Source organism: Corvus hawaiiensis, chromosome 9 (assembly GCF_020740725.1).
Source record: "Corvus hawaiiensis isolate bCorHaw1 chromosome 9, bCorHaw1.pri.cur, whole genome shotgun sequence".
Taxonomy (NCBI): Eukaryota; Metazoa; Chordata; class Aves; order Passeriformes; family Corvidae; genus Corvus; species Corvus hawaiiensis.
This window is the reverse complement of record NC_063221.1, coordinates 28465086-28484725: the sequence shown is the minus strand read 5'-3', so window position 1 is coordinate 28484725 and position 19640 is coordinate 28465086. Positions and strand designations below refer to the sequence as shown.

General features: G+C 56.3%; 1 protein-coding gene across 2 annotated transcripts in view; it reads left to right on the top strand.

Annotated features, from left to right (window-relative positions):
• Nucleotides 1–3964: 3964 nt before the first annotated feature.
• The window catches only part of SSBP3 (single stranded DNA binding protein 3), a 54298-nt gene continuing 38622 nt past the window's right edge, over nt 3965–19640 (top strand). For both annotated transcript variants that reach the window (XM_048312830.1, XM_048312829.1), the window contains exons 1-4: nt 3965–4138; nt 4257–4329; nt 4511–4572; nt 5153–5237. In XM_048312830.1, coding sequence (XP_048168787.1) covers nt 4083–4138; nt 4257–4329; nt 4511–4572; nt 5153–5237 — 276 coding nt within the window. In that variant the 5' untranslated portion in view covers nt 3965–4082. The remainder of the gene's footprint in view (nt 4139–4256; nt 4330–4510; nt 4573–5152; nt 5238–19640) is intronic.

Below are 19640 nucleotides of genomic sequence, written 5' to 3'. Positions count from 1 at the left end.
CAGCCCATCTATTTTGCAATAACTTCACCATGATGTTCCCACATAGACAAGCCTAAGCTAGCATAGATAATGAAATGGGTTAAAGGAGACAGGCAGAGGGAGAGGAGAGGAGCCAGCAACTGGTAGTAAATCAGGGAGAGAACAGGGCTACTTTAAATTCGAGGTCCTGGTGGCAGGGCAAATTTGGTTTGTGCCAAAAGGCACAGGGTTCAGAGGATGAGACGCTGTTGGGGAAGACAGTAGTGTCTCCTTGGTGGGGCCACTAACTTGTGTCTCCCATCAAACCCCACCCTGCTCCTGTCATTCCCCTGTGCCTGCCCAATGGGTGTCACTGGGATTAAGCACAGCTAAGGGCACCCATTCTGGGTGGTAAAGGGTGGTCAGAGGATCCTGAAAGAGCTGCCAGCCTGGCAGGGCAGGCAGTGCGCTCTGCTCTGTAAGGGGAAGGTCTTGCAGGCCAGCATCAGCTCTTGCTTGGGGCCTGGGGAGACCCAACCACTGAGACTCCACTACCTTTGGCACAGGCTTCGAGGCAGTCCAAACAAGCTAATTAAATCCTGCTCTGCTTAATCAGAGCCATTGAGCACCAGTCAGAAGAAATTAATCCCGTGTTTTATTAGATGCTGTTTGAAGTCGTGTTTGGCACCTCATCCTCGGTTCTCATCTCCTTCTGGGGAAGGAAGAAGGACATCTGCGGGGAAGAGCGAGGGTGCAGCAGATGGCAGTGGGGATGATTCAGGGGCTTGAGGAAGGAGCTGCGACTCCAGCGGCATCCCGGGGGGGGGGGGGGGGGGGGGGGAACGAGACACCTCTCCCTGCATCCCACAGCCTACCCCCTCCCCACGGCTGAGAGTCTGCGAGCCAGGCAGGCATCCCAAAAATACACGTTCCTCCGCATTGCATGCTAATGGCTCTGCGCGAGAGGTCCCACTGCAATTAAAGCACAAGGAGCATTAATATGCAACGTGGAGAGGCCACTCTTCCCACAGCTACTCCCTCCCAAACCTGTCCTTCCTGCTGCACATCCCTGCCCACTGGGAGCCTGCCCACGGGGATCCCACAGCAGTCCCAGCGGAGCCGCTGGCAGTGTGCAGTAAATTTGAGCCTTCCCTTTGCTGTGCCCAGGGGATGCTGCCTTTTTCCCCCAGCACGCAGCACCTTCTCCTGCCTTCGGGCTCAGCGGAGCAGGATCTGTTGGGTACCCACCAGGTGGGTGCCATGCAATGCAGCCCTGGCATAGGAGACACCCTGAGACAGCTGGGAGAAATCCACAGGCAGCTGTTTAAAACAACCGGCTGGGTGCTGGTTTAGGGTTTTTAATGACTTCTGGCGCTTTGATTGGTGCAACCCAAGAAAAACTCCTGACAAAGAGAAAGTCTGGCCCAGTAAGGTAGCCTACAGGTCACCCTCCAAGCCTTGGGAGCGCTCGGCAGCCTTGGTACATCCTCCTGCGACTCGGCCAGATGAAGCTGCTGGCTTTGGCTGTGGGGATTTATTTTTTCCTAAACTTCCTGTCATAACTTGTGTTAAAACTTTGCAGAGCCATTTAATTGCATTCTGTGGTGGTGATGATATGAAATTAGTCTCCCTTCTGATCTTTAGCTATGTTGGTCCAAAGCACCAGCTTATAATTTGCTCTAATCATCAGGTCGCAGAAGATGTGAAGGCAGGGCTAGTGCCTGGTGTATTCACATGGGCTGGGAGTTTCTGCCCTTACCATGCTGGCGTTTGGCAGCTGGCAGGTCGGGCTTTCCTTTGGTGCCACTTTGGGAAGTTTTTCATCAACTGCTCTTGGCCATTTCCTCAAGAAACAGCTGGGAACTACAGCTGTCCGGAGGAGACGAGGGAAGGCTGAGCTGGTTTCCTGTCTCCCTTCTCGGGCTGTTCCCTCCTCTGAGCATCTCAGAAACATTCTCCACTCCTGGCTGGAGACCTGGAACCAAACTGCTGAAGGCACCTAAGAGGAAGGGATCCTGTCTCCCATCTCATTTCCCTGGGCTTGCTTCATGTCCCACACTACTCAGGGGGCTGGGGAGAAATGGTGGCTGGGTTTTGCCTACTCACCTATCCCAGAAAACGAATGAGTTGGAAGAAAACAAGCTCCTGATGAACAGGAGCAGGGCAGGGCAATATTCTGGGAAGAGAGAGGCCCTTTCGCTGCCGAGGGCACAGCGCTCATTATTCCAGCGGCATTAGTGCTTTCCACCTCCACGCAGGAGGTACAGGGTATCACGGTATTATTTTTAACCAGGGATATTTAGTGAACTTCTCACGTACTGCTGGAGGGTCAGATTTATCCCATAACCTCAGTCCCAGGGGACGCTCCTAGTTATTTTTGAACCCATCAGAGCAGCAGAGGAGCAGAGGGATGCAAAGGCTCGGGAGACACAAAGTCTGGGGTTTGTCTGGCCTGTCCCTCCGGTCTGTGCCGCAAAGGCGTGCGTGGAGCAGAGCCCCACATGCCTGCCTTGTCATCGCCGCCGTCACTCCCCCCACCCTAAAAACCAAAACTTGGGCAAAGCCCCAGGTTTTCCTTTTCTGCTGAGATGATCTCGGACGCCTACAAGTTTTGATCCTTTTCGACCTACCGCATTGCAAGACTTTTTTCTCCCCCGCCCCCCCCCCCCCCCCCCCCAACCCCCAGTTCAATTTAAACCTCAATTTAAACTGTGAAGAAGCGAGTTTGGCCCTGCTCAGGCAGGTCCCGATGGCCGTGAACATTCCCACGGGCGCCGCAGCGCTGCCGCCGCCGCAGGAGTCACTCCCACGCCCCGCGGCTCCCCACGCCGCCGCCCCGAGCCTCCCTGCCCTCGCACGGAGCGCATGGCCCCGCTCACACCCAAGATCCCCCGTGTTTTAAGTGCAACCTCCCCGTTTCAGCAGTGGGTAACTCATCGCACAACCCCAACCCAGCGCGCAGCCGCCGGCCCGGCCGGTTTTTGTTCAGCCAGTCTCTTCGGAGGTAGAGGTGAGGCCAGGGCAGGGGGAATGAGCTGCTTGAAGCCCTTATTTTTGTGCTGCTCCAACATCTGTCCCCGTGGGCCCTGCCACCCGAGGCCAGCACTGATGGTTAGTTTGGTGGGCTCCTGCAGAAACGGATGTTGGTGGGGCGAGGGACGCAAAGCCCTGGCTCATAAATTAGGGGTGCCCTGGGACACAGCGCGGCCTTGCCCAAGCCCCCGGAGAGGCAGAAGTGCTCCCCACAGCCCACCCTGCGCGACCCCCACCCAACCCGGAGGGGGCGGCTTTCCCCGCCCCCGTGTTTCTAAAGGCAGCGAAGCGAGCAAGCCCCGTGACTGGAGCTGGCAGCCGGGACAGGCTGGCCCCGGGCTCTACTCAGGGCTCCGCGCAGCCGGGCGCGCCTGGCCTCGAGGTGACCGCCCGCAGCGCGGGGCTGGGGTGCGCGGCGCCGGGCGGGACCCGCCGGGGCCGGTCCGGAGGAGAAGGCGGCGTGCCCAGCCCTCGGCCGCCTCCCTTCTTCCTTCTCTCTGTCCCTGCCTCCCGCCGGGTCCGTCCCGCCCGGCGCCGCGGAGCGGCAGCGCCCGCCCGGCCGCACCGACGCTCCCCCCGCACCCCCCACGGGCGGTTTCAAGTCCCCCCTTCCGAGGTCTCCGCGGCGCCGGCCAATCAGCGCGCGCTGCGCGCCGCGGCCCGCCGCCTTAAAGGGCCCGTGCGCCGCGCGGCGCTGGGGGAGCGGTGCCGCCCGCGGGCCGAGCCGGGCGCGCTCTAGGACCGCGCGCCGCCGCCGCCCGCCCTCCCTGCCCACCGCGGGAGGCCGCCCGCCGCCTCCGGAGCGGGGCGTGGCGCGGGAAGGCCCCGCCCCCGCCGGGCGGTGATTGGCGGGAGCGGGCGCCCGTCGGCGGCGGGGGCGGCGCCCGGCGCGGCCACGTTCGGGTGCGCGGCCAGCGGCGCGTTGGGCGCAGCGAGCGGCGGCGGGCGCGGGGCGATGGGGGCGCGGCGGCGGCCGGCGCTCTGACAGCCCCCGGCGCTCCCTCGGTGGCGGGCGCAGCGGCTCCGGCGGCGGCAGCGGCGGCGGCGGCGGCGGCTCCTGGCGGCCGCCCCCCTCTTCCTCGGCGCGGACCATGTTCGCCAAAGGGAAGGGCTCGGCGGTGCCCTCGGACGGGCAGGCGCGGGAGAAGTAAGAGCGGCGGCGGCGGCGGCGGGGGGAGCGGGGCGGCGGTGGCGGCGGGGCGGCTTTGTGCGGGGCGGGAGCGGGGCGCCTCCTCCTTATCCGACCCGCCGCTCGGCTGTTGCAGGCTGGCGCTGTACGTCTACGAGTACCTGCTGCACGTCGGCGCCCAGAAGTCTGCGCAGACCTTCCTGTCCGAGGTGAGCCCCGCCGCCCCCCGCGCCCTTTGTGCGCCGCCGCACGCCCGCCCTCCATCTTGCGCGGGGCGGCGGCGGCGCCGGGGGGTCGCCGCGCGTGGGGGCCCACGCCCACCCGCGACCACCCCCCACCCACACCGCCCCCCTCCCAACCCACCCCCCTCCGCCTTCCTCTCGCCCGCAGATCCGGTGGGAGAAGAACATCACGCTAGGCGAGCCCCCCGGCTTCCTGCACTCCTGGTGGTGGTAAGTGCGGGGGGGCGGGCGGCGGTGTCCCGTCGCGGGTGGGAGCAGCCCCCTCGGCTGGGGGGGTGCGCGCCGGTGTCGCGGGGCCCCACGGGGTGCAGCCCCGGCAGTGGCGTGAGTCAGCAGCGGCGGCGAGCCCCGAACCGCCCCGGCTCCCGCTCCCCGCGCGGCGTCGAAGTGCGGCGGAGCCACCCCCGTCCCCGCGGGAGCGGCGGGCAGGGCTCCCGCTGGAGAGCTGCCGGGCCAGCCGCAGGCACCGGGCTGTGCCGGTGCCACTGGGGCGCCCAGGGGAGCAGAGCTGGGCGGCAGCGAGGCTGGGAGAAGTCCCTGAAGTCCCACGGGGGTTATCCCTTCAAGGTGTTGTCTCTTAAAGGGCTACTTTTGCTTCCTTAAGTACCCAGCATCTCCGCTCCTGACAGTCAGGTCCGAGCGGTGCGAAGCTGGGATGCACAGCTGGATCCAGCTGAGGTCCTATCCCAGCCGTGGGCCCCGTGGGGTGGGAAGCCGCTCACCTGCGCTGACCTGGGTGCCCGATCCCTGATGAGTAACTGCTCCTCTCCTGTCTCTCCCCGCCATGCAGCGTGTTTTGGGACCTGTACTGCGCAGCTCCCGAAAGGCGAGACACTTGTGAACATTCGAGTGAAGCCAAAGCCTTTCATGACTACGTGAGTAACAAGTTTCTAATCCTCGCGGTAATTACGGCGTTGGGGAGCTCCGGTGCCCCGAGAGCCAACCTAATGTAACCAACTGGCAAAAAGCGTGGCGTTTTTTTTAACCAACAATGTTCTGATTTGACTGAACAGTATTTCATAATGTTGCAATTATGTAAATGAGCTCAGATGGTTATCTTAAGCACTTAAAGGCATTCAGGCTACTGGTAGAATTAAGAAGTTTTGCATAGCAATGGACAACGAAGTGTTTGTAGAGGGTCGATGGTGAGATATTTAATGCTGAGGACGCTGTGATGGTGAGATGTTTCATGCTGAGGACACCTCGCAGGATGGGCGGGAGTTGGATTTTGGTGGGAAGGAGAAGGGGGATTCCCCAAGCTGCTGTTGAATGCCCCAGTTACTACCTCCCTGCCTTTGGCAAGGCTGGGGGCTTCCTTGGTTTCTTGAGACGTCCCTTGATCCCAGCAAGGGAGAGGTGTTGTCTTGTCGAAGCTGGGGTTGCAGACCTGCGTTGGTTGGTCGTTGTGCGTCTTGGCTCTCCATGGTTTGGGGTGCTATCTGCAGAGGTGGCAGCATGACCCAGGCATGGATGGTGCTTCTGGGGTGGCATGCTTGAGACTGAGGTATATCCCAGAGAAACACCTCCTGGCAGGGTGCATGGCACGTCTGCTCCAGTGGGTTGCCCACTCCCGTCCCGCACACGGCGCCCGCATCCGCAGCGTCGGGAGGGATTTGCATCAAAGGATTAGTCACCTGGCTGCGGGCTTGGACCCTAGTCAAATGCGTTTAAACCTTGTAGCAGGAGCTGGTTCTGTCTGCTCCAGGGAGACTATGGTATGGAAACCATTTTTCCTCCCTTCCCAACTTTCTCGTTGCCTCGACATGCCTGGCTTGGGATGTGTGAGGGTTTGCTGGCGAGCAGTGCCGGGCGAGCGTCTCAGGGACCTCCACGGTGCTCTCACATGCTGGCACTGGACACAGCGGTCGCCCTGGGGCACAGGCAGTGCCAGAGAGCCTTGGCTGGCTGCTGAGCTCCCTCTTGTCTCTTCCCACCCCTCTGGGTCATGGGAGAAGCGTGTCTGGGTATTTGCTAGGTGGAGTTTGTGTGTCTGTCTGTCCCTGCCGCTGCTCTCTGCATTGCTTGTTTCCACTGGGTTGGATTAAAACGGTGAACTCCTGAGCTAAGGGTCAGAGCTGACAGCCAGCAGTACATCTGTCAGTTGTTGGCTTCTGCTCACTTCCTGGATGTTTTGGGGCAAATTGTGGGGGTTTTGGGAGCCCAGATGGGACAGCAGGCTCATCACGAGCAAGGCAAAGGTAGATCTTTGGGCGGCAGAGCCACAAGTGAAGATGACATTAGCAAGCAAGACATGGTAATGCTCCATCCACAGCAGCCTCCTCATCATGTCTGAGGATTTAGTGTATTTAGAGAAATTAATCTTTTTTTAGCTTGGTAATAATTCTAACAATAGGCCTGAGTGCATTAGATGATTCGCATAAACTTCTTTAGTACACGTTGCTTTAAGCTTACAGTAAATAGACACAATCCTGATTGTTTTTAATTCTCAGTGTAATGCAGTTTTGTAACAGCCCCAAGTGCTTTACTTTTTGGGTAACTCCTAAAAAGATTTTCCCTGCCCTGTGCCTTGGCTTGGTGGCACTGGGTTGGTTTCCCCAGGTGTGTTTTGGCCCCAAGACAGGGCTTGTTCTTCTCTGTGGCGTGGCTGGTGATGGATGCTCACGGTACAGTCCCTTTCTGAGGAGCAGTGTTTTCCTGGCACAGCGTGTACTTTACAGGGCAAGGGAGCTGCCTGGCCAAAACTTAAATATTGACCAAAGAACCGAATGATAACCATGGAAGTGTGAATAGCTCCTTGTTTCTCGCCAGCTTCCAGGGCAGGCTGCCGGTACTGGTGAGCACGGTGGGCAGTGTCAAACACCAAACCCAGCAACCCATCAGCAGTGCATGGCAGCTAAAATGGGATATGAGCCCCAAATGGGGCTGGATCAGTGAGTCATGAATTGCTTCATGTGGTGGTTGTGGTTAAAAACATCCCAATCTAAGTCTTGCCCCAGGTTGGCAGGGTGTTGTGTCTACACTTGGCCAGGAATGGGCAAACTCCGTGTGTCCTGCTTGGTGCTTGCCCAAAATGCAGTGTGTGTTAGCCCAGAGACTGTGCTACTGTAAGGACAGAACGAGGGGATGCTTTGGGAGTCATTTGGGGCTTGGCATGTCACCTTCCCAGAGTGAGCACCAGAAGGGTTCTTACCTGGGGGACACATCTTTGGGAAGGGGGAGTGGCGCTCCTTGTTAGCGGGGTGCTAACGGTGGGATTTCCACGCTGTGTCATTTCCACTTCATCTTCCAGCATAACTGTATGAAAACTATTAGGAGCAGCAGGACAAATTGCCAATTTCCCCCTCAAGTTTTAAACATTTAAATCTCCAGTGAGAAAATAAAGTAAGGAGAAATCCCACCGCTCTTTTTTCGAGGGGACCCTTGAAAACTGTGGGCTCTTGTGAACACTTGGGAATATTGCTTTTTACCTTTCCCCTGAGGTTTTTCTCCCAAGCTGGGACAAAAGCCTGCTGGCACTTAGTAGAAAGGTGGGAGAAGAGTGATGGGAGTGGGGATTCACCTGGCACAGGCAGGAGGAATGCTCGATCCTTCTGTCTCTGGCAGGGCTGTGTGTCTGTTAACACAACTGTCGGGTTGTGTTGGTTGGAGGGTTGTTAGTCATCTTCTTCCACCTGTGTCCAAAGAGTTTATCCGAGGTAACAGCCCCACAAGCACTCACCAACTCCTAAAACTCAACCCATAGCCATTGATTTAGGCTCCTCCAAGCCCCGTGGCGAGCGTGCCAGCGTTCCGGCACGCTCCTGGAGCCGGCGAGCTCGCAACGGGATCGCTCGTCATGACAGGGGATTTCAGCCGCCGCGTTATCTGGGAATTGGCCGATGGCTGGTCGCAGTTGAGCATTTCAACGCCGTGAAAGCCAATACAATTTGAGTTAGCGGTGATGACTGCCAGTTTAAATACCGCAGTGAATTTCTGTCAAAGAGCTAATACATAGAAGGGGAATTGCAGAAAACTTGATCACCAGAACCACTTCAGTCGATTTTGGCCTCGAGCTACAGAAAATGAACTTAAATCTAGTTGACTGTTGCTACATACTTTTTTGTGGTATTGCTCTGCCTGCACAGCCAGCTCATGTCAACGTGCAGGAGAGAAAACTTGGGGTAGCCTTTAGCTGATGAAGACTTTGACTTTATCATTCCCTTCCTCTGTTTCCTTGTTTCCTCCTGAGAAGGACCTGCATTTGGGAGCACTTGAAATGCTGTTTTCTTTGCAGCACAAGATCTGCGGAGCTGTGGCTTTGACTTGCCATTAACGGAAAGCATTGATTTATTTGTTTTTGTTTTTAACTTTGGAAAGCTGCTGCAGTTCTTTCTAACTTGGGCCTGGAAGGATGCTCTGCGGCAGTGGAGTGGTTGCTGCTGGAAGTGTGATGGTTGGTCTGGGTAAAGATGGTGTGGTTGGTGTTCCTGTCCTCCCATCTTGGTTGGAGACAACCAGGGCTCCTTCTTTTTCCTCCATCTTAAACAGTTCCGCTTGGATTGAGATCTCAGGGGCTTCTGAAGCTCGGATGGATGGATGGATGGATAATTCAGGTTTGCTGGAGTTAGTGTGCTCAGTGGGAACAAGGTGAAGCCCAAGAGGCCAGCAGGACCAGGTGCCAGCAGGAGAGGCACCCCATCCCAGCGTCCCTGCCTGGGTATTCTTGGGCTGCAGGGGAGCATTTCCTTGTCACAGCACCTTCTGCTCCCCAGGGTCTGTGTGGCCAACTCATGGCGTGGTGCGCTGGCAGGTGACATGGCGTTGTGGGACCCGTGGGAAGGGTTGCTCTTCATGCACGAGGGGTTTGGTGTGACTGTCTCCTCTCCCACGCCAGGCTCTTTTCGTGTTCTGGGACCAGTGAAGGTTGTAAGACCTTGTTCAGAGCACCCATGGCTGTGAGGGTGGGACCAGCAGGTGTGAGAGTGTTGGTCCATGAGTAGCTCTGTGGTGGTGGTGATGGCCCATTAGAGCTTCTCCTGTTGTGTGCAGCCCGTGTATTGAAAATGTGTTGTGTAGGAGAAGAGATGTTTTTGGGGCAGGTTTATCACTATGCAGGGACAGGCTGGGAACAGCTTTGTGTGAGCCCCCTGACAGGCATTGCCTGAGCCCTGGGCGTGTGGCTCAGCAGTGGCACACACAGCTCTGTCCTGTTTTCATGCAGGACTGCGCTCTGTCTGGGCTCCATCCAGCTCCACTCTGCAGGGACAGGGTTCCCTGGTAGGTAACCAGAGAGAGGAGTTTCCTTCAGGAGTGGCAGGCTGCCAGGAGCAGCTGCAAAACTCCACATCACTTTAAAAAAAATTGCAACAAAAATAAATAAATCCAGATATTCCCTCTCCCAGCAGTGCTGGGCTCAGCCTTCCCTCCCAGTTTAGGGTACTGGTGAGCCTGGGTGTTCTTTAAAGCCCACTCTTGCTGGAGTACCATGCAAAGATGGATTAGTCTAATATTGTGTTTTAAACAACGTTGGCTGTCGTGATGGAGCAACCTCTGCTGCCCCACTTCCTGCTGCCCAGCAGCAGGACCAGGGCATTTCAGAGCAGCACCTTTCCACGGGTGATGCCCATGGAGAAGGCTCCATTGTGAAACCGGAGGTCAGAGCCCAGAGCTTATGTCTTAGTCTTTGACTGGGGAGCCTAAATATTTATCCTGTTCTGTCCCTAATGAAAACAAATTGTCAACAGTTGTTCAGTAACTGACTAAATTAAAATCTGTAATTAGTCAATTAGATTAAAGAGTTGGCACAACCTGATTGTATCATGCTGGTTAGGTTATTAAGAGAAAGGGTGTGATTTTTAATTACTGAATGCTAATTTTGACGGTTTCAAATAGAAACAGACGTTCCTCCCCTCCACCCCACCCCAAGTGCCTCTGCAAAAGTAAGGCAGGGGATGGATTTTATATCAACAAATGGTGCGAAGACGCAAAGTTTCTCTGGCTCCAGTCCGGGAGGGGGTTCTTCAAAAAAGCCAGGAGTGGGATGGGAGGAAAGGAAGGATTTCTTCAATCCTGAGTATGGGAGGGCAGATGGGGGTTTGTGCCGCGGGTGGGCACCCCCTGCGTGGCTGGGTGCTGGGGTCTGGCCGCTGCCCATGGAGGTCCTGCCCTGCTGCCCCGTTGCCCATCCCGGTGTGTGCGGGTCAGCGTGCCCTCGCCTCGCCACGAGCCCGTTTGCAGCAGCGAGCCAGACTGGAGTATTCTTTCTTTTCCCTGGGGTTTTTTTTATAGTATCTTTTTAATCCCCCTCCCCCCGGTGCTCAAGAGGGGCCAGCTTCCAGTGGCAGGCAAAGCCCGCAGCGGGGAGGAGGAGGAGGAGGAGGAAGGCCTTGCGTGGCGAGCGCGGCAGCCCAGCGCCATCCCATTGTTTGCCCCGGCGGCCACGTGGGCGAGCGCGGTGAGGCCGGCGAGGGGACCCGCTGCGGGGGGAGCGCCTGCCCTCGGCAGATGCTGGGCTCCGGGCGAGCACAAAGCTCGCAGCCCTGCCCTCCCCGGCGTGCGGGGGTCCCTTCTCAGGAACAAAGAGGGCGAGGGGCCACCGTGCCAAGCCGTGCCGGGGAAGCTGTGGCCGGCACGGGCACTCCTGTCCGGCAGCGGGCAGTGGGGAGGTGTTAGGTCAGGATGCCGTGTGTTGGGTACGAGTGAGACTTTCCTGTTCTCCTGATCATTTCCTTCCTTACCTTGGAAACTTGGATTTTCTCCTACCTTTTGTTCCATATTTTTCTCTTGTAAAGCTGTCCCTGGTTCTATTGGAAACAGCTGCCAGAGCTGGTCCTGGGGAGCGGGCGGGGGGCTCTGGCTGTTTCTCCTCTCTTGCCGCTCACGCTCCCGCGGCAGAGCTGGCACCACCGAAATGGCACCCGGCTGTGCGAAGCCCTCGCTGGTGGGGGTGTGCTCCGGGGGGAGCTGCTGCAGCCTCGTTTGTTCCTGGTTTTCCTTAGGAACAGAGGGGATGGCCGGGGGAGAGTGGTGCAGCGCCCGGTGCAGCGCCCGGAGCACCTTGTGTCCAGCCTGGCTGGTGCTGGGAGCTGCCCTGCCCTGCCCACAGGGACCACAGAATGAGCTGTGTCCCCATGAGCATCACACACCTGTCTTGCCAGCATCCCAGTCGTGGGTCAGGGAGGCTCCCTGACTTCTGCTGAGGCTTCTGCTCAGCCCACGAGCACGTTCCTCCTTATTTCCTTGCATTTTCTCCCTCTGAGTCCTCACCCTGCAGATCCCTGGGGGGACAGCCCAGGGTTGGGGTCTTGGTGGGGTAGAAACAGTGCTTTCCTCCAGGCTTGCAGGGAGCAAAAATGTTTCTTTGCAAGTAAACAAATACCTCTGCCTCGGTTTGGGGTTTAGTTTTTTTTTTCTTCTCTCAAAACTCCCGATTGTTGCCACAGGTGCCAGGAGCTGAGTTCAAAGCTACAGCTGTGCAGTCAAGGGGGGAATTTCCAAAATACGGGATGGCTTCTAGGTGCTGCTTCCCACATTTAATGGGACTCTGCTGCTGACCCACCCACCCACTGCCACCTCCCTTCTCTCATCCCCAGAGTGGTGTCACCAGTCTCCTGTGCTAGCCAGGGCAAGAGGGGCACCTGGGGGGCTTGGGTAGGGTTTGGGTTTGGATGGGGCACAGCTCTGTGTGGTAAGACCAGCTTTTCTTTTGTTTTGGGTTTGTGCATTTAATGAATATATATATTTTTTTTTATTTTTTTTTAATAAAAGGAATAAGAGGAGAAATGCTCACTTTCCTGCCTGAGCTTAATGCGGCATGCATGGTGACTGTTAGTAACAAAATTAAGCAGAAAAAAATGTGTATACATATGCAGTTATATCTGTGGAATATGCAGAATTGAGATGTACATAGGGATAAAGGAAGAGGTGCATGTGCCTGTGTATTTTGGAGCGGTGGGACAGAGCAGGGCTTTGTGCCTGGCCATCCAACACCCTGCCACTTGCCTTACTCTTGCTCCTCCATGGCCACTGCCACCAAGACCAGTGGTTTTTAGCAAGGTGATTTCCACCTCTGCGTTCCCCAGGCAGGGTGGGAGGCTGTGGGGTCTGTCTGTCTGTCCGTGTGCGAGGCTGTGCCTACTGCCTTAAGATAAAGTCCAAAGGAAGACCTCTGGCTGTGTCTTGAGCTAACATTTTCTTTTTAATTTTTTTTCCTTAATGTTTCTGCATCAACCCTTGAACATTTGATCTGGTGCCTCTCCTCCTGGGGTGCGGCAGCTTTCTGTAGTGAAAATGAGCTCTCACCACCCCTCCTGCCTCCCTCAAACAGGGTCTGGGGTGGGGGGGGGTTTCCTTCCCATTTTCCCTGAATTTGGGCTGGTTTTTTTACAGTCTCTCAAGGCTGAGCTTGCACCTATAATTGGAGTTTTTTGGCTACAAACTGAAGCAGGGGATGCACTGCAGCAGCTCTGGCTTGCTGGTGAGCACGACCTGCCCAACACAGCTGGGGTGCTGGCATCCCATGGCATTCCCAGCAGGTACAACAGCCCACAGCCAGTCCCTCCTACCTGACGTGGATTTCCTTCTGTGTACAGCTGCCATCGTACCTGGCTCACCTGGTCTAGCACTGACTGGTGACCACCACAGCGAGTGGCCAGCTGGCATCTCCTTCCTTCCAGAACAGCCCTGCTGCAAGGGTGTCCCAAGCCTTGGCTTTGCTTATTTACCCATTGGTGCTAACTGTAAAGTGGGAAATGCCCCTCTGTCACCCCATGGCTAGCTGGCAGTGCCCAGCTGTGTCCCCAGGCAGGCAGGCGACTGCTTCCCTGCCCCAAGGCAGTGTTTTATAGCCCAGCCTCTGGGCTGGGGAGCAGTTGGGAGGTTGGTTGTTTGGGGTTGTGTTTTTTGCCTTTTTTTTTTTTTTTTTTTTTTTTTTTAAAGTGAAAAAAGGCAGAGCACGCTGAGGAAAGGGGCAGGGCGCTTCCTTGAGGCGCCCTGGTTTGGGGTGGGCAGATAAGGGTGCTGCGTCACGCTTGGCTCCTCTGCCCTGCCAAAGCCTGGCAGAGCATCCTCTTTGCCCTCCTGCTCTGCCTCGCCCTCACTGGGTGCTTGTCCTGTTTTTTGGGGGAAGCCCCATTGGGATAAGGCAGCCTCTAGTGCAGAAGCTGCTTGAACCCCCACATCTCCCTGCCCAGGAGCGAGGCTCACACCAGGAAGGAGGGAGAGGTGCTTTTCTCCCCCTTGGCTCTTTTCTGCCGGAGCGCTGTGCAGCTGGTGGGGTGTAAATCACATCCAGCCTCCCTGTGCCCATCTGCCAGCAGGATGGTGGGGGGGTCATGGCTGGTGGCAGCTTGGGGTGACTCTCCATCACAGCTTCAGCCCCGCGCCTGCGTCCTCGTGGCTCTGGGACAGTGCCCACTCCTTCGTGAGGAACAGAACCAGGGTCTGCCCGTTGGTGGTGGAAACACTCTGGGGTTTTTCTGTGCAAGGCGTGAACCAGGAGGTGGGTCTGGTTTTGTGAGACCCTGTTGGGGTCTGGTTTGGGGCAGGGACAGCCACACTGTGAAATGCTCGGTCTCATCAGGGGGGCTTTGGCAGGGATGTGCTTTGTGGAGTATGGTTGGGGATGGAGGTGGGAGCTCATAAGGAAGCAAACACTGCTCCACGATGCATATGTGTCCCTTTAGCCCGGCTCAAGTGCAGTTTTCCATGGAAACCCCAAAACAGATGGTTTTGTTTTATCCTGGGTATTACAGCACCAATAACACCCAGGTGCTTCACACCTTTGCCAGTCTCTGCTGGAGAGAAGGTCCAGGCTGAGGCTCCCAGGGCTCATTTCATCATTAAAAGCAGATTTACTTGCTTATCCCGGAGCCCTTCAGGGTGTTGTGGCACGTCCTGACAGCTTGTCTGTCCTTACCTGCAGTCATCAAGGAGTTTTCAACATGACTTATATAAAGCCTTTGTACTTGGATTGCTCCACCGTGCTGCACAATGGCTTCTTTGTCATCCTGCCAGCTAATTAATTTTAACTTTTACCGTTGCTCCGGCGCGGTGCATCGTCCGCTTGGTCCATTTGAAGCTTCCCCCCCCCAACCTTAAGTGTTTTCCAAGCAGTTTGACTTGTTGCTGCTGAACGCTGGAGAAACCAGCTGGCCCCACTGGTGCTCATCTTCTGGGGAGAAGGAGCTGCCCTCACACTGCTGCAGGAGCTGGGGCTGGTGGAGGGAAAAGCCATTAGGAGGCTCAGGTTTTCTCCAGTGGCTTGTTTCTCCTGGCTGGCAGCTGAAGGTCCCCACAGAGAACATCCTCTGATGAAGATAACAGGCTCTGGCTCCCTGGCCAGTGATCGGCACCACGAGGATCTCGCAGCCAGAGGTGAAAGCCTTGGCTGCGTCTTCAGGACAAAACCCCTCGTGCCTGGGGATGTCTGTGCAGGGGAGGGTGTGACAATGGTGATGCGTGCTGGAAACTCAGTGCTTTTTGCTTGCATCCTCTGAGCAAGCATCTCCAGCACTGCCTCCAGGTATCACCACAGCATCCCTGGTGCAGCAGGGAGCTTACGCCTGGTACCTCCAGAGTGTTCGTAGGGGAGCCGAGCATCTCCTCAGAGCTGCCTGGAGGACCAGGAGAGATGTGACCCCAGCTGTGGCCCTTGGGGTGGGATGAGCCCGGGTATTGTCTTTCTTGGGTAGGAGGGATGGAGATGGCCGCATGCATAAGCATCAGCTGAGTGTGCAGCCGTGGGGTTTGTGTGAGCAGTGCTGTGCCGGGGGGAGCTCCCCTCTGCTCGGGATGGGGACGGTGGCAGGTCAGGGAATATGGAATTGCTGCCCTGGTGTTTAATCTGGTTATAAGGATGGCTATTAGAGATAATGAATTTTGCCTGTCCCCACTGTTGTAATACAAGAACCCAACTGTCTTTCAACACCGCGAAGGTCACTCCTCTTTATTTCTGGTTGTAAATATTGCTGGTTACAGATGTTTGGGGTTGATGGACATGGCTAATTAAGTTTCTCCTGTCAGCTGGTTGGCAGGGTGCAGGGGTGCTGGCATGGTGGTTGAGGTCAGAGGGCAGGATCACAGCCAGGCAGCAATGCCAGCAGTCCCTTAGCATGGTGTGAGCCCATCTCACTGCAGCCGCTCAGTGAGAGCAAAGCTGGGTTTGCACTGAGCCTTGCCCCTCTCTTTATTACGAATTTGGAACAGGCTGGTGGGAAGAAGGCAGCTTTTGGGAGCAAGTTTCCATTTTGCTGTTCTCATTTGAGGGGAATTCAGCAGGAATTGTCACGCCTGCTGTCCCCAACCTGACCTGAGGGTGGGAAGAAGGGTGCAAAAAACCCTTCTAATTTTTACCATCGCGTATCTTTTGCGCCAGCACCGGCAGAGGCTTTTTCTTTCCCAAAGAGACTTCAACATGGGAATGACGGTATGCTGGCTAGCAGAGCCAATACCCCACACCGAATTAGCACCAGGAGGGGCTGGGGGTCCCTTTCTCTGGGGCATGAGGCTGGTTGCTTCCCAGTGCTCACCCTGCCGGGAAGGAACCGTCCGCGTGCGCTGCCTGTGCGCCTGGAACGCAGCACGTGCTGCTGTGCTCCCCGGCTCCCCCCACATGCCTGATTTATGCCGCTCCACATTTTCTCCTCCTTTCCATGCCTCTTTCTCCTCTCCCTCCTTTTTCTTTTTTTTTTCCTTCTCCCTTGTGCTGCCTGTGCATTGCCTTGCTCCTTTTTTTTCCCCCCTTATTGCTCGCAGGCCTCCCTGTTAACCCAGCAAGCTGCAAGATTTAGGGCTCCCTGCCTGGTGTGCATTCTGAATGGGGTTTTATCCTTCCAGAGGAGGGGGCCGTGGTCCCCATCACCCCACTGGGACATGATCCCTGCATGTAGAAGGGGCTATTTTTATTATTTTATTTTATAGCCGCAGAGCACAAGTCGTGTATCCCCGTTCTGGATGCTCCTAGCCATGGATTGCAGCAGAACTGGCGGGGTGGCCACGGGTGCCCATCATCTCCATCCCGATGTCGCTGCGCCGGCCATCTGTCCCCTCCCGTGCGGCGCCGGGCTGCCGGCTGCTTGCCGAGGCATCAGGGTTTGCCCAGCGACTGCGAGGCCACCAGAGGAAAAAAAAGGCAAAGAAAAAAAGTTCCATTTTTGCTTTGTTTGCCCCCATTTCATATGTATAACCTCACTTTTTGTTGCCTTTTTTGAGGGGGGGCTTATATATATTTTTTTTTCACTCCCCTGGTGCCGTGCCAGGCGCATCGAAAGTTTGCTGGGTCTTGCGTGCGTGTGCGGATGCCAAATAATTTTATTAGCTGCCTGGAAGGGAGCCAGCACGGCGTGCACCGCGCAGGAGGTGGCTGCTGGGGCGCCTTCCCTTTGCTTCCCCTTCCCAGCTGCCCCCCCTTTGCCTCTGCTGGTCTCCTGTGCGTTGCATCATCAGCATTACCCCTTCATTTTATTTTTATATATATTTCTTAGAAGGTTTGTTTTTTTTTTTTTTTTTTTTTTTGCTCCTTAAAGGGTTAAAACCGATGGGGAAGTTCAGCTAGCACTTGCAAGATATGGTTGCCTTAGCAACAGGCCTCCTAATCTGGTAGGTGACCTGAGAGACTGTGGAAGATGCAGGGGTTGGTTTGGCATTTCATTATTTCATGAGGCTGCGGCTCTCCAGCTGGTTCCCTTCCCAGCGCCTCCACCGCCGCTGCTCCCCCCCGCTGCCGCCCCCGGCATTCCTTGGCAAAGCCCTGGAGGGGCCAGCAGCACAGTCCCCTCCCTGGGCGCTGGTGGGTCCTGGGAGCTCTTGCTCAGAAAAGGGGAGAGGGCTTCCTGCAGCCCAGGTGATAATTATTCAACTGTAGGATTGTAAAGATGGTTTCCTACCTTGCCTTTCCTGCTTTGAAAGGATTTGCCGTGGTGGCTTGGGGAAATGAATTCATGTGGCCCCAGAGCTAAAGGTATGCTCATTGGCACTTCCAGACACTGTGTTTTGGGCTCTGTGGTGCTTCAACAAACAGATGGGGCACGAACAGGGAAGCATAGTGGTTGGAAAAGGTGATGGAGTTGAGATACAGCATCCAGCCAGTGTTTTGGGGAAGGTTGGTGGGCTTTGGGAGGAGTGTGGCAGCATTTTTCCAGCTGCTTTAGGCTCCTCTGGGCTCACTGGGCCAAGTGGCACAACCAGCACATGCCCATGGATGGATAGACCAAGACCTGGGCATTTCAGTGCCACAGCCATGGCTGCCTTCTATTTTTTTTTCTTGGAAACATCCTCAGGTTGGCATTTCCCAGCACTGTCCCTTTTCCCTTGCTGTAGTGACCACCCTGTGGAAAGCATTGGTGACCACCCACTTGTCCTTGCCAGTAGTGGAGCCATCTAAATTAAGAAACTGCATCACAAAACTTCCCTGCCAAATATTTGGCCTCACTAAATCTCTGTGCACCATCAGATGAGGGCCCAAACTTCTGCCTGCACAGTCCCGCATGGGATTCGAATGGATGGTGGTCACACCTGATAGTGCCCATTTGCACAGAACTGTTGCATCCAGGTCCAAATCATCATTGAGCTCTTTGCCAGGATGGCCAAGCCACTCTCTGTGCCCAAACCCAGGATGTTTTCTCACTTGCTAGATCCTGAGTGGTTATGGAGTGTGACTCTGCCCTTGGCACCCAGCCGGGATGGCTGGGCAAGGAGACCCTGAGGGAACGAAGGTGTCCAAAGGGCTGGGGCCAAGCTCCCTCTGGGTACCAGTGGAATAAAAGGGCCAGGACAGCACCAGGGGCATCCCATTCCCACAGATCCCAGTGTGCAGACCTCTTTTGTTTTTCCCCCCTCCCACTACTCCACGGCGTCAGTGGCAGCTGCCTGCGGACGCCGGGGAGAGCCGCCTTTGTTTATCCGCCTCTCCGGCAGAGCGAGCGCAGGGATGCTCTTGGATCGAGGTGCTGATCTGTCATCTCCAGGTTTTATGCATCCCCAGACAAGAAATCAGCGGTGCAAAGCGCAGACTTTTTGTTACTTATCGCCGAGCTCTGTACAGAGCGCGGCTGCTGAAAGCAATCTGGTGTCTGCGATGCCCAGATTTATGGTTTCCCAGCCTCATTTGAGGTGTTGGCTTCCACTGGGAAGTAGAAAACCTGGTTTGAGCCATCGGAGTAGGATGAGAGGACCGTGGTGTGTAGTGACACTGGACCCCATGTCTGATCCCCAAGCTGGTAAATGGCCCCAGAGTCTGTCATCACCCCGGCTGGGACAGCATCTCCCTTGCTCCATCTTATCTGGTGGAGACAGCAGGAGGACCAATGTCCCAGGGAGCTGAAACAGCTCAGCTTTCTCTCTGGGTCTTCTCCACTCAGAGGCAAAGGCTGGAGGGAGGCAAAGGGAGGAAATCCAGGCAAGCCAGCAGAATCCCTAGAAAGCCCTTTTTTCGATCACTTCATCCCTTTTTTTTTTTTTTTTTTTTCCCTATCTCTGCTTTGTGAGGCTTTCCAGGATTTGTCCCTCTCGGCGGGGATTTCGGGCGGTCAGCTGGGTCCCCAGGCACGGACAGACGGACAGGCTGCCAATCAGCCAGCGCGCACCGTCCGTGCACGGAGCGCTGTGCTCTGCTGCCAGGGGCTCCTGGGGCTCAAGCACAGGATTATACATGGGGTTGTTTTTTTTTTTTTTTCCCCCAAAGAAAATCAAAATTCCCAGGGAAAATATATTAAAAAAAAAAAAAAAAAAAAAAAAGCCGTCTCCCCCCCGCCTCCGCCCTGCTGAGAAGCAGCTCTGCGATGGCGGCTGGAAAGTGAAGCCGTAAGTGTTGCGCGTGCCATCTGCTCCGCTTGGATCGCGGGAGCGGCTGGAGCCGGCGCAGCCTCGCGGGAAGGGGGGGCAGCGCTTTGCAGGGGTAAAGATAGGGTCCCCCTGCCCCACATTCCTCCCACTTGGGGTCCTCTAGCTCAGTTTGAAGCCCACGCTGGCATGCTCTAGCCCCAGCTCGTGCTGCTCGGAGGTGTCCCATGGATGCAGATCGCCAGGAGGATACGCGCCTCTCCCGCTGTGGGTCGTGCCAGGGTGAAGATGGTTGTGGGGTGGGATGAGTGGTGTGGAAGGGAACGGACAGGCTTTTGGTGGTTTTAGGCATCTGTAGCTCAGCTGGGTGCCTGAGTTGGAAGCACGTGCTGGCACAGGGCGCTCTGTAGCGTAGGGTGCATCTCATGGGGACCTCGGGTGTTTGCTGTCATGAGAGCAGCTCAGCAGGACACATCTGCTCCTCCCAAGGGGGATACCAAAGGAAAACTCCTTCCCCAATAAGGAAAAAGTATATGCTCTCTGTAAAAAGAAAGAAATGT